Source organism: Ochotona curzoniae, unplaced genomic scaffold (assembly GCF_017591425.1).
Source record: "Ochotona curzoniae isolate NIBS_2020 unplaced genomic scaffold, NIBS_Ocur_1.0 scaffold_2453, whole genome shotgun sequence".
Taxonomy (NCBI): Eukaryota; Metazoa; Chordata; class Mammalia; order Lagomorpha; family Ochotonidae; genus Ochotona; species Ochotona curzoniae.
Window position 1 is genome coordinate 12,189,578 of NW_024467094.1, and position 13,457 is coordinate 12,203,034.

At 52.7% G+C, this 13,457-nt stretch overlaps 2 protein-coding genes across 2 annotated transcripts in view; one reads left to right on the plus strand and one right to left on the minus strand.

Moving 5' to 3' along the window:
• Positions 1-72: 72 nt before the first annotated feature.
• On the plus strand, positions 73-7,330 carry MRM3 (mitochondrial rRNA methyltransferase 3). The gene is made up of 4 exons (XM_041001332.1): positions 73-386; positions 479-723; positions 3,437-3,604; positions 5,898-7,330. Exons 1-4 carry the CDS (start codon positions 73-75, stop codon positions 6,416-6,418), a joined length of 1,248 nt encoding a protein of 415 aa, XP_040857266.1. The 3' UTR covers positions 6,419-7,330.
• A 4,257-nt stretch (positions 7,331-11,587) lies between these two features.
• NXN (nucleoredoxin) overlaps positions 11,588-13,457 on the minus strand; it is a 149,881-nt gene continuing 148,011 nt past the window's right edge. Inside the window, exon 8 of the mRNA XM_041001262.1 lies at positions 11,588-12,910. Within this exon, the coding sequence (XP_040857196.1) occupies positions 12,728-12,910 (183 nt within the window). The 3' untranslated portion in view covers positions 11,588-12,727. The remainder of the gene's footprint in view (positions 12,911-13,457) is intronic.

Below are 13,457 nucleotides of genomic sequence, written 5' to 3' on the forward strand. Positions count from 1 at the left end.
CCCGGACCCGGCCGACGACGTCACGGGGCTCGTCGGCGCGCCGCAGTGACGCAACTCCCCCGCGCCGGCAAGATGGCGGCGCTGGCGGGCGGCGTGCTCCTGGGGCTGCGGGCGCCGCTGCGGCCGGTGGTGCCACCCGCGGACCTGGACGCGCGGTGCTGGGTGCGGGCGCTGCGGCGGAGCCCGGTGAAGCTGACATTTCCATCCGGAGAGGTGGTCGAGCGGAAGCGCGCTCCCGGGAAGCCGCCCCGCCCGGCGGCGTCGGAAGCCAAGGCCCCCGAGCTGCCGGAGCAGCCGCCGCAGGCGTCCGCGTCCCGGTGGCCCAGCACGTGGGAGGAGACCGGGCTCCGCTACGACAAGGCTTTCGCCGGAGACAGGAGGCTGAGGTGATGGGACCCGCGTGGCCGTCCCTGCAAAGCCGTCAGAACTGAGGGGAGGCAGTGGGCAGTCACTCACGTCTCTCTGTTTCGGCCCACAGCAGTGTCATGACCATCGTGAAATCCAGGCCGTTTCGGGAAAAGCAAGGCAAGATCCTGCTGGAAGGTCGCCGGCTGATCGCGGACGCGCTCAGGGCGGGCGCGGTGCCCCAGGTGTTCTTCTTCAGCCGCCTGGAGTACCTCAGGGAGCTGCCCCTGGAGAAGCTGCGGGGCGTCAGCCTCATCAAGGTGAAATTTGAGGACATCAAGGATTGGTCCGACCTGGTAACCCCGCAAGGAATAATGGGTCAGTGATCGCACCGTTTGTCCCTCGGGGTCTAGTCTTTGTTACATAGCTACACAAGTTACCTGACCCAAACTCAGGGTAACTGCCCAGTCTTAAGACCGCCCTCCCCCCAGAGTCCTCAGGCCGCTGTGGGGCACAGCAGTTTCAGCTGCTGCGGAAGCCAGAGTTTTGCTGTAGGAGGAACCACTATCCCCCAGGCCTGGAGTTTTTCAGGCCATTTCTGAGAGCACATTTGTGGACAGATTTGGCCCATCGTGGCACAGGCTCCCGTCAGTGTGGCATTCGCTACCTCTCACTGACCTCCTTGCTCCAGAAGCATTTTATTGTTGGAAAGGCGGATATACAAAGAAAAGGAGAGTGAGAAAAAGAGAGATCTTTCATCTGCTGGTTCACTCCCCAAGTGGCTGCAGCGGCCAAAGCTGAGCCAGTCAGGAGCCCAGTGCCCAGTGCCATCCCACTGCCCTGACTGGTAGATGAGTCTTTGTACTTGCATTGTCTCTTGTAAAAATCCTAAATTCTTCATTGCTTCATTTAAATGTAAGTCTGTTTCATTCCTTTTCTAACCTCAGGCAGTAGCCTATTTACTGAATTAATTATATATAACAATGTTAGTGAAATCTTTATATACAATGCCTTGTGAGCATTCTTGAAAGGAATCAGGTCTTGAGTGAAATCTTTATATACAATGCTTTGTGAGCATTCTTGAAAGGAATCAGGTCTTGGGCTCGGTGCCATAGCTTAGCGATTAAAGTCCTTGCCTTGAATGCACCTGGGATCCCATATGGATGCCAGTTCTAATCCCGACAGCTCTACTTCCCAGCCAGCTCCCTGCCTGTGGCCTGAGAAAGCAGTCAAGGACAGCCCAAAGCCTTGGGATCCTGCACCTGCATGGGAGACCCAGAAGAAGCTCCTGGTTTCAGATTGGCTCAGCTCCAGCTCTTACTTGGGGAGTGAACCATTGGACGGGAGATCTTCCTCTCTGTCTCTCCTCCTCTCTGTATATCTGCCTTTCCAATAAAAATAAATCTTAAAAAAAAAAATCAGGTCTTTCTTCACTGTGAATATGTGAAAGAGCTTAGCACAGGGCCCGTGGTCGTCATCTCTGCAGTAAGCATCGTGCTTCATGATGTCGCCTGTGGCTATGTACACATCCACACCACAGAAATCTCATAGGCTCTAAATCTATTTTTATTTTAGCATTAGTCTGTTTTCTAGTTTTTTCTTTTCAATACCTTCCATAAAACTTCAGGAACTGTGGGGATGGCAGTTTGACTTCATTTGCTAACAGTGAGAGTGAACATTCCCATGTGTCCCTGTCACTTACCTGTGTGTCTGAGAGAATCGCTTGCATGTGTGCCTAGGGCATCCTCACAGGGACAGTCACCGTGGAGTAAAGAGGAGACCCAAACGTATCCACCAGTACAGGAAGAACCATGAGAACCTTCATGGCACAAAGTGCCAGTAGCAACTGAAAGAAATTCCTTATGACATGTTATTGAATAAGATGATTACAGAATGATACATAAAGTATTTTCTTTTAAAAAAAAAGGCTTACATTTGAAAGGCAGAACCAACTGAAAACATTTCATCTGCTAGTTCGCACCCCAGTATGGTTGCCGCCAGCTGGCTCTGGGGCAGGCCAAGGCCAGAAACTCCATCTGGGGTGCCCGTGTGGATGATGGGGCCTGAGTACTTGAGCCATTATGTACCTTCCCAGGCATTAGCAGGAAGCTGGTTAGGATGTGGAGTGGCCTCTCACATGGGATGCTTGCTCCACAAGTAATAGCTTAACCTACAGTGCTACAATGCCAGCCCTGTGAATTTTTCCTAAGGCAAATAAAAAGTGCATCTACAAGCACATGGACAGCTGCGCCTGCATGTACGCAGATGTACAGAACAGGTTCTGAAATGATGCGCTACTTAAAAACATTGGGAAGGAAACAGCACTAGTAGAATTTTAATGTAGTTTTAATTTTTTTTAAGATGTATCTATTTTGGGCCCGGCGCAGTGGCACAGTGGTTAAGGTCCTTGCCTTGCGTGCCCGGGATCCCATATGGGTGCCGGTTCTAATCCCGGCAGCCCCGCTTCCCATCCAGCTCCCTGCTTGTGGCCTGGGAAAGCAGTCGAGGACGGCCCAAGGCTTTGGGACCCTGTACCTGCGTGGGAGACCAGGAAGAGGCTCCTGGCTTCGGATCGGCATAGCATCAGCTGTTACGCTCACTTGGGGAGTGAATCATCTGACGGAAGATCTTCCTCTCTGTCTCTCCTCTCTGTATATCCGCCTTTCCAATAAAAATAAAATAAATCTTTAAAAAAAAAAAAGATGTATCTATTTTATTGGAAAGCAAGATTTGCAGAAAGATCTTCTATCTGCTGGTTTACTCTCCAAATGGTCACAGTAGCTAGAGCTGAGCTGATCCAAAGCCAGGAGCCTTTTCTGGGTCTTCCAGGGTCCCAAAGCTTTCCCAGGCCACAAGCAGGGAGCTAGAAGGGAAGTGGAACAGCTAGGGCATGAACCGGTGGGGTGCCCATATGGGATCCCAGCACTTGAAGATGGAGGATTAGCCAGTTGAGCCATTGCATTGGGTTCTAACTTTGAAGCTTTTTAGCAATTAAGTATCTGTGTGTTCCCTGTGCACTTAATGTAGAAGTAAATGATAAGTGAAAAAAAGATTATTGCAAACAGATGTACCTCCTGTTGTGTTTCCTCAGGCATTTTTGCCAAACCTGACCATAGTAAGATGATGTATCCAGAGAGTCCGCCTTGCCATTCACTGCCTTTACTGTTGATTTGTGACAACCTCCGTGATCCTGGAAACCTGGGCACAGTCCTGCGATCCGCCGCCGGGGCAGGCTGCAGCAGGGTCTTACTCACCAAAGGTAAGAGAGCCCATTTTTAGGTGGACTGGAAGTGCTTGGCAGTGTGCCTGCTACATGAGTAATTCTGATTATGTTAATTATTTTTAAAGATGATTTTGAAACCTGCTAGTGGCTGGTTAAATTACTTGTCATTCATGGGAAAAAAAAAAAAACTTGGGGACCGGACTATTAACGGCTAAAGACCTCTCCTTGCATGCACCAGGATTGGGTCCTTTGGGTTTTTCACGTTCCCAAATGGCGGGGTACAAGATCCCCTTCTGCTCCTGACCTCTAGCTCCTGTAGAAGGAATGGGGTCAGCAGGTCAATTCCACACAGATTGCGTGAAGAGCCTGTTAGGACACCTGGAAGGCAGAGGGGAGGGCGGACCATTTACTGGGCTGCCATCCAGCCTTTGCAGTCACTGCTGAAACTTGCCCAAATTGCCCTGTGTGCCTCTTCCCAGGCACACCTTGTTGGAGGACTTTGCCAGCGTGAGAGCGAGGTACTGTTGAGTACTGTGATGGCAGATGTGGTCATGTTGACCGTAGTGGCTGGCATGTAAAAGTTAGGGCAAGAAAGGATGGGAAGCACTTGGCACGGTACCCAGTGTCAGCCATGTGAAGAGCCATCTCTCCATGCCCTAGTACCCCCAGGTAGAGGGGGCCGACTACAGAACTCCCCCCACAGAGCTGGGCCTGTTGTCTGGATCCTAATCCTCACCTCTTGACCTCCAGCCCAGCTGCTGATTCCTACTCCTGCCCTGGTGGGGAGGCTCATGGTTGAGGGTATATCTCCATGTCTTACTCTCCTTCTAAGATCTGATTGCCTAGTTCACTTCTGATGCTTGATAAATTAACTTTTTAAAAACTTGTGTCAGGGCTGCTGCTTGCAGTGCCAGCATCCCATGTGGGTGCTACCAGCTGCTCCACTTCCAGTCCAGCTCCCTACTAATATGCCTGAGAAAGGAGTGTAGAGTGCCCCAAGTACAGGCCCCTGTATCCACCTGGGACACCAGATGAATCTGGCTTTAGCCTGACTCCACTCTGGCCTTTGGAGTGACTGGAGGAGTGTACCTGCAGACGCAAGCACATTCTCTGCCACTCCCCGCCCCCATCCACTGCCTAAGGCTTGGCCTTGGGTCCAGGGAGGACTGCACTTGCCGCCTCACATCCCCATCTCAGGTGTCTTCCAGGCTGCAGACCAGATTGAACACTGAAGCCCCACTGGCCTTCCTCCAGTATCCATCAGACTCTATCACAGACTGGCTTAAAAACCTTCAACAGCGTTAAACAAGTGTTTCTCAGCCTCGTGAGCCCAGCCTTTTTGAAACTGCCCGCTGCCTTCGTCTCCCTGTCCTGGCGTCTCATGGCCTCTTCCTCACAGTCCTGCATTAAGCAGTGGTTTTCCATGTATCCTCGCTGTGCCACTGCAGCTATCTGCATGAATGTCAGTTTGATGCTGCCACTTATTGCATCAGGAGGCATTTGGGGCTGAGACTTTGTTTAGTTTTTCTGTTTTTTAAGATTAATTTACTTCAGCGCCTAGCACTGTGGCCTAGCAGCTAAAGTCCTTGCTTTGAATGTGCTGGGATCCCATATGGGCACTGGTTCTAATCCTGGCAGCGCCACTTCCCATCCAGCTCCCTACTTGTAGCCTGGGAAAGCAGTCAAGGACGTCTCAAAGCCTTGGGACCCTACACCTTGGAAGACCTGGAAGAAGCTCCTGGCTCCTGGCTTCAGATTAGCTCAGCTCTGGCTGTTGTGATCACTTGGGGAGTGAATCATTGGACGAAAGATCTTCCTCTCTGTATATCTGACTTTGCAATAAATTTTAAAAAAAGAATTTATTTGAAAGAGCCACAGAGAGGGAGAGGTGTCTTCTCTCCACTGGTTTGCTTCTTAGGTGGCCTCAGCAGCTAAGGCCGAACCAGGCAGAAGCCAGTAGCTTCCTTAGGGTGTCCCACATGGGTGTCTGGGGCCCAGGTACTTGGGTGGTCTTGTGCAGATGTTCCCAGGCACGTCAGCAGGGAGCTGACTGGGCAGTTGGAGCAGCTGGGACTCAAGAGGGAGGCCAGTGTTGAAGGCTGCAGCTTTACCAACTGCACCATTATTTTTTCCCCAGGACTGTATTAATTCCTTGTGTATAGCAGGTAGGGAAAGGATGATTAGACACTGCTCGCGCTTGCCATGTACTGGCCATGGCCACCTCAGGGAGCAAACAGTCCTGCTTCTCAGTAACTCACTATGCCCCCTCATCAGAATCTAGACATTAGAGTGGCAAGGTTGGTAAATCCTGGCTATATGTTGTTTCTAGGCTGCGTGGATGCCTGGGAGCCCAAAGTGCTGCGGGCTGGTATGGGCGCTCACTTCCAGGTGCCGATTGTCAACAACTTGGAATGGGAAGCTGTGCCAGACCACCTACCCCCCGACACCCGAGTCTATGTGGCAGACAACTGTGGCCTGTATGCCCAGGCCCAAGCATCTAATAAACCCAGTGCATGTGACCGACGATTCCTCAAGTTTCACAAGCCCGAAAAGGATGAGGAAGATCTAGAAGCTGGAGCCAGTAGAGACTGGCTCCCTGACCTTGAGGTCCAGAGTTATGACTTGGACTGGACAGGGGCCCCAGCAGCTGTGGTGATCGGTGGAGAGACCCATGGCGTGAGCCTGGAGTCGCTGCAGCTGGCTGAGCGCACTGGAGGCAAGAGGCTGTTGATCCCTGTTGTGCCCGGTGTGGACAGCCTGAACTCGGCCATGGCTGCCAGCATCCTGCTGTTTGAAGGGAAGCGGCAGCTGCGAGCAAGAGCAGACCTTGGGAACAGGAGCAGGAGTTAGCACCAAGAGAGGATCCTTCTTCCCTGCCCAGTGTGAGGAGACCAGCAGGGCAGGTGACCGGTGTTTCCCAGGCCACATTCAAGAGGCATGTCGTAGGCAAGGTGCCATTCACTGTATGGTTATTGGAGGGAGAAAACCAACATGTCGTGGAGTTTCTGTTTTCCTCAAAAATAACCAGGGTCAGAATTCCTGAGGTCTCCTGTGTCTCCACCAGCTTTGAGCATCTGTCTCTTCTCCCTCTGGTGACAGCACACAGAGCTAACCTGTGCAAGTGTTGAGAAATTAAGAAGCATGTTGTGCTCAGAAAGTTCCTGAGGCATCACCTTGAGCAGGGAGGGAGTCCCTCCACCCACCAGCGGGTGCTTTGTAGTCACGAGCATTGGGATGGGTCAGGACCGGGTCACTCCTGATCCTTGGTCAGTGGTAAATCCTTGCACCTGACATGAGGAATCTGAAGCATGGTCAGGGTCTCAAGGTCTGTCTGTCCCTTTCCGGGACACTGAGAAAGCCCTTACTAAGAGTCAGGGCCTACTGTTCAAAACCAGCTGCTCTGAGCTGGGATGTGCCAGGCTCCAAGACATCTGTTCAGACTGTCACAGAGAGGCCAATGATTATGTGCAGGGCAATCTCCCTGTCAGCTCTGCTTATGCAGAAATGAGGAAGCTGAGTGCAAAACCTTCCACACTGGGGCCAGTGCTATGGCACAGCAAGCTAACCCTTCACCTCCATCCCATATGGGCACCAGTTCAAGTCTCAGATGCTCCTCTTCTGATCCAGCTCCTTACTTATAACCTGGGAAAGCAGTGAGGGGTGGCCCACGTTCTCAGGACCCCTTGCACATACATGGAAGACCCAGAAAGTGCACATGACTCCCAGCTTCAGACAAGCCCAGCTCTGAGCATGGCGGCCACTTGGGGAGTGAACCATAAGACCTATGTATAATTCTTCCAAGTAAAAATAAAATCTTTAGACAAAAATCTCCCACTGTCCTGTGTTGGTTGAGAGCCTGTTGCCTTTCTGGCTGCCCGTTTTCCAACCCATTTTGTGTGATGGCATGGGTACGTGTAATCACTGCAGTTACCAATTACAGGTCATCCTCTCCTGCACAGAACAGAGTGCTGGGGAGAAGGCCAGTGGCCCTGGGTGCTGTGTAACTGGAGGGCTCTGACAGGGTTGGGGCACAGCCTGGGGAAGAAGGCAGGCTGAAGCTTTACTCCCCTGGTGCCAGCCCAGGGAGTAGCCAGGGATATGAAGACACTTGCACCTAGTATCCCTGTATTCGTGAGAAGTGAGAAGCAAGCAGGCAGACTGGATCATGGGCTCACTTCAGGAACTGCCTGGAACCCACAAATAGGTTTGGAAAGGTTGAGTTAAGAATGGAAGGTTTCACTGTGTCCCTTCTGTCCCGAGGGTGAGGGTCCTGCAGTGGTCTGAATTCCTAGGGAGCCATTGAGCCATTCCAGGGGAGATGCCTGTGGGCCCCCTCCCTTCCCTACTCCCCCCAACTCCCTAGTAAGAATCTAACATGATCTACCACATGTGGTTGCTTTGCAGGTTCCAGGGGGTAGGAGGGTGTGTGCCCAATGCTTAAGGGGTGGGGGACAGGCTGAAGCACAACTCTGATGCCCCACTCTGGCCTAGGGGCCTGCAGACCACCCTTGAGCCCCTTTGGCCCTGGCCAGTGGATTTAGAGGCAAGCCCCAGCCATTGTGCAACACAGTGGTGCAGAGGTGTAAACACAGCTATGTGGGGAACCAACTCCACGCAAGTCCGTGGGCATTTGGCTTCAACAACTTGAAGCAAATCCCCAAAAGGAAAGTCACGTCTATAGCTCGAAAGTAATCCTATCACTTAAATTCCTGATAGCTTTGGTCACAATGGCTACAGAAAAAGTTATAACACCTTACCTGGTTTACAGATGGAAGTACAAGGTACTCCCAAGCATTCTGAGTCTGTCTTGATTGTTTGGGAATGAGAGGGGTAAGAAAGCAAAGTCCTTGGCTTGGCACGATAGCCTAGTAGCTAAGGTTCTTACCTTGGATCCGCTAGGACCCCATATAGGCTCCAGTTCATGTCCCGGCTGCTCCACTTCCCATCCAGCTCCCTGTTCGTGGCCTGGGAGAGCAATCGAGGATGGCCCAAAGCCTTGGGACCTGCACCCGCGTGGAAAACCCAAAAGCTGCTCCAGCCTCCTGGTTTCGAATCAACTCAGTTCTGGCTATTGTAGCGACTTGGAGAGTAAACCAGCAGTTGAAGATTTTTCTCTATCTCTCCTCTGTAAATCTGACTTTCCAGTGAAAAGAAATCTTAAACAACAACCAAAAACAGTCAAGTTCCAGTCAGTGGCTCATATGCAGTGCAGGTTGAGGAGGAAAAGTGTCCTTTGTTTTAAATAACCAAGTGGCAGTGAAGTTCCCATTTGCATTAATGGTACTGAAAAATCACTATCATGAATTTTTCTGAGCCTGACATTTGTTCTGTTACCATCTTCCCAGTAAGCAGCAATAAAAAACTGAGCAATGAGAGATGAGAGAGCAATAAGCAACAAGAGAAACCCTGTTTAACTGAAAGGCAAGCACTGTCAGGATGTTGGCCAGGCTCCCCATGGCTTTGTGTGGAGGCAGAGCAGCGCTGGTGACTTCTACCACTAGGTGGCAAACGCGCCTCAAAGCCTGCTCCCAGTGCTGGAGGGAGGGGTGGGACTTGGCCTGGTTTTAAAGTCCTGTGAGAGGGTGTCTCACAAGATTTTTTTGCCCAAGAGGTATTAAAGGTGGCCATGCATGGATTGCCCCCATCATCAGTGCAAAAGAAAGAATGTGAAGTACAGCTGTGTATTGGGCAAAAGTTTTGGAGACACAGCAGGCAATATTAGCCCTGTTTTGCCTTGTAGCTGCAGCCTTTCCAAGTGTCTGGCATTCTTATTGGGAGCCCCTACCAATGCCCTTCAGAAAGTTTTCCCCTTGATCCAGCCACAGGCACTGGCCCCTGGTTAGACCACTAGGGCCCCAGACCAAGCAGGCATCTGGGCACCTGAGTTCACCTGGAGCCCTGTGCTGCCTGCCCCAGGTTAGCTGCAGATCTTGAAGAACCTCCTTGCAAGCCCAGAAGCAGTAGCTCATGGTAGGCAACGGAGGCCCTGAAGAAGGTCCTGGCTCGATCCAGTCCATTGCAACCACTTGATGAGTAAACCAGGGGGATAGAAGACCTCTCTATCATTCTGAAACCTCCTACCTCAACTTGTTGGTTCCTGGGAAATACTTTCATAAACGCTCATGGATCACAGGCACAAATGACGAAATTCAGAGTCAACAGCTGTGCCTGTCTCCCAGCTGCCTGGAGGGCAGAAAGATGGGCTTTTGTTCTTGTTCGTGGCAACAGTGAGGGATTGGGTGAGGTGCTCATTTCAGACACCTGTGCAGAGGCCACCTGGAAAGGTCCTCGTGGGCTCAGCGCCCCCAAGCCAGCCCTGGGTTCCCTAGGCAGACCCTCTTCCCCCAAAGGAGATGCAGGGCCATTCCTAAGGCCAACAGTCCTATTTTGACACCCCCTCACCATCTGTACCATGGCGGCTTCCAGTCCTGTGCAGCAAGTGTAGGCCTGCCCAGGGAGGCCAGGCAAGTGTAAATGGAATGTACCTGCTGGTACCTGTGTGACCAGAGCACGTGGGACTCACACAATCCCACACATGCAGAGCTCCTGTGCAGGACCCCCACCTGCATAAGGATCCCCAAACACACGTGCAGCTTTCTCCCGAAGGTCCCATCAACCCACCCCTCGGGCACATCCTGTCTTGTGTACACCACTGCTAGACTGTTTGTGGCCCTGGGACAGGGCAGCAGGAGGCGGAACAGCTTTATGGCAGGCAACAGGAAAAAACAAAATCTGCCTGGAAACCACCACTTGAAGGCAGGCTGGTGCCAAAACAGCAGTGCAGGCTCTGTATGCTCAGAAAAGTGCTAGCCACTGAGCTCCGGGACGCTTACTTAGGGGTGGGGGAACCATGGCAGGAGGCCACCTTGTGCCTGGAAAAGCATCTGGTTCCCGTCTGTCCACTGGACACAGCAATTCCAAACACAGCCCTTCTTTCTTAAACACATCTTTAATAAGGGGAGACAGGTGGGGCGGGGGGAAAACAGCCTCCTCTCCACTGTGAGAAGGGCACAGTGGGATCTGGAACTCATTGTGGCACAAAGAGATCTGGGAGCTCAGGGTGGCCTTTTTACAGCCACCTTCCTGCATTAACATGCAGGGCAGGTTCCCCCCTAGCCCCCCATTCTCCTCTGCCCTGGATGCCGGTGGAAGCCCCAAGTGCCTCCAGGCTGGTATTAGAAGCTGCTTCCAATTAGCCATGACGAGTGTAAGAAAGCCGAGTGGCAGGAGTCACCGTGCCACCCACTTGGTCTGTACCCTGGAGAAAGGGATCTTTCGTACTGCAGCCTCTGCAGGGGCTCAGCTTTTTCAGTCACCTTTCCCCTCTGTCCTCAACCACCTGCCACATCTCCACCCTAAAAGGGGAACTCTGGCATCAGTACCAACTGCGGCAAGCTCCGAGCAGCCAGCCCAGGACAGGCTGCTGGCTTCCTAGGTGGCCTGGCTGTCCTGTTGCAGCCATTTGCAGCAACTCCTTGGACTTTGTGCCGGCTGCTCAGGATCACCTTTCCTCCACGGCAATCTCAGATAGGACCCAGAAATCACACGTTCCAAGGGCAGCCAGACTTATCTCATACCCTGGGGCTGCTACACCCCACGATGCAGCTAGGTTACAGGGTCCCTTTCCCTGGCACGGATATTCCCAGGGAGGGCCCCATGTGATGCCTGTGTTTCCAACAGCAGCCTTGGTAGGCTTCAGGCCACTTGGCTTCCTTCAGGGAGGGAAAAAAAGAGCATCCAAGGTGGGTGACCAAGGGACTCCCTCTGCAACAGCTACTTGGTCCAGCCAGGAGGGATGATGGCCAACCCGCAGGAGACCTGCAACAGGCATCGAATCCATCAAGCATCCTGGCTTGTGCAAACCAGGATGTGACCAACAGTCACTACAGGGCTTGGAACTCTGAAAGTTTGGGATGTGGCCCATGAAGGTTCTGAGCCATGCCTTGTACTGCCCAGCCCTGGCTGGTGCACACCCCTCCCCACAGAAGGCTGTAACTCAGGGCAGGAAAGGCCAAGTGCTTGACAACGTCCAGAGATGCCTGCTTTATTTCTTGCTAAGTGACGGCATTTCAAGCTGGCAACATCAAACAGTCTCATCACCAACTAATTGGGGTACCTCTGAACTACAGATCAACAATCCAGTTCAGCAGGGGCTAGCAGCTCCTTAGCGGGGCTGGGTTCTCCACGTGCACAGCTTCGGTGTTGAGCAGATCCCGGAGTAAGGCCTGAGATGGTTTCAAGGCCCACTGAAGAGGAAAACCTCAGAAATCCCCAGGCCAAAGCCCCCGCCCGACTCCCAAGAACACAGCCGCTGCTGGATGAGAAGTCAACAGGCCTGGGAGAAGAGCTCCTCGCAAGGCTTCTGCCGGACAGGACCCCAGGGTGCAGCTCCTTCTGCAGGATTCTAGGGAAAAGCTAGGCGTCTGGGGATTTCTGCTTTGAAAAGAACAGGGAGTGATAGGGTCACCAAAGGGGATACAGGGACCTCAGACGTGGCACTGTGCCAGCGAGGGTGCCAAAGGGGCAGAATTCAGTCACAAAATTCCATAAGAATAGGAGCTGTTCTCTATGAGGAGGCAGAGACATTGGGAAGGTCAACAGCAAGGAAGAAAGGGATGAAAGGAAGGGAGGGTTGCAGTTGGACGAAAGCTATTACTGTAGGAATCATCATCTTAGCTACTCATTTTTCCCACCAAAAATACTCTGCAAGCTTCCTTTCAGATCAGTAGCTCCCTGGGCCGATAGGGAGGATACCACTTAGGAAAGGATGCTCTCAAGCCGCAGCCAGAACCGGAGCTGAAGCCCCAATTCACCACCCGCACACACAAAGAATACCACGGTGGCGGACCCATCGCTGATAGCCAGGGACCTGGACGGAGCGAAGCCGCCCTGATCCTGGCTGGGTGGTGCCACCCCTATGGATGCCACATGGAGCTTCCAAACATGGTGGGCTCTTCTGCTGCCACTGGGAGGCTGCACACCCTAGGGTGTTGGCTGAGGAGTGAATACAAAGAGAAAGCACCCCAGAGAGGTGGGGCACGCGAGTTGTGCGACTCAGGACACGCCAGGGAAGTCCCAGGGCTGGGAAAGGAGGGGGGAGGAGGAGGAAGAAGAGAAGGAGGAGAGTTTTAAATAAGGCCCCAGGAGGCCGTGGCCCCACTAGATGGGCTCTGGCTTGAGTTTTTCTGCTAGGAAGTCATTCACAAAGGCCTCCACGATGGCGGGGGTGATCTCCTCCACGTCCATCACGTACTTGGCCCGGGCCGACATGTCCAGGATGGTCAGCAGAGGGGCAGCCTCGGGCAGGTTGGTGTAGTCGCGCAGGGAATCGGTCATGTCATCCTAGAAGTCACCGAAGGGAGAGAACACGAGTAAGTGCTGCAGAAAGGAACTATGAGGCCCCCGCCCTGCCCAGATGGCATGGAGCTGTGCCCAGCCCATCGTCCTGACAGCAGGCATAGACAGAAGGGGCCACCACCTGCTGGAGAAGTAGGGGACACTGATAAACTCCTGCGTACCCCTGGGGCAAACCAGCTTGATTACCACAAAGGCAGTGTGCCTGTGTCTTCCCTTTTTTAAAAAACATGTGGTATCCTTTGACTGTTTACAAAAAAAGTTTCTTTATTCATTTGAAAGGGTGGAAGAAAACCTCCCATCTACTGGTTCCCTCCCCAAATGCCTCCAACAGGGCCCATGCCTGGATCAGGCCAAAGTTAAGAGCCAGGAACTCCACTGGGACCTCCCACAGGAGTGCCAGACACTCAGCCAGCACCTGCTGCCTTCCAGAATGTCTGTTAGGGAGAAGCTGAGCAACTGAAACCTGACCCGACACTGCGACTCGCACCACTGGGATCTGGATCGCTCATCTCTGCAACCAGCTCTCAGTCAT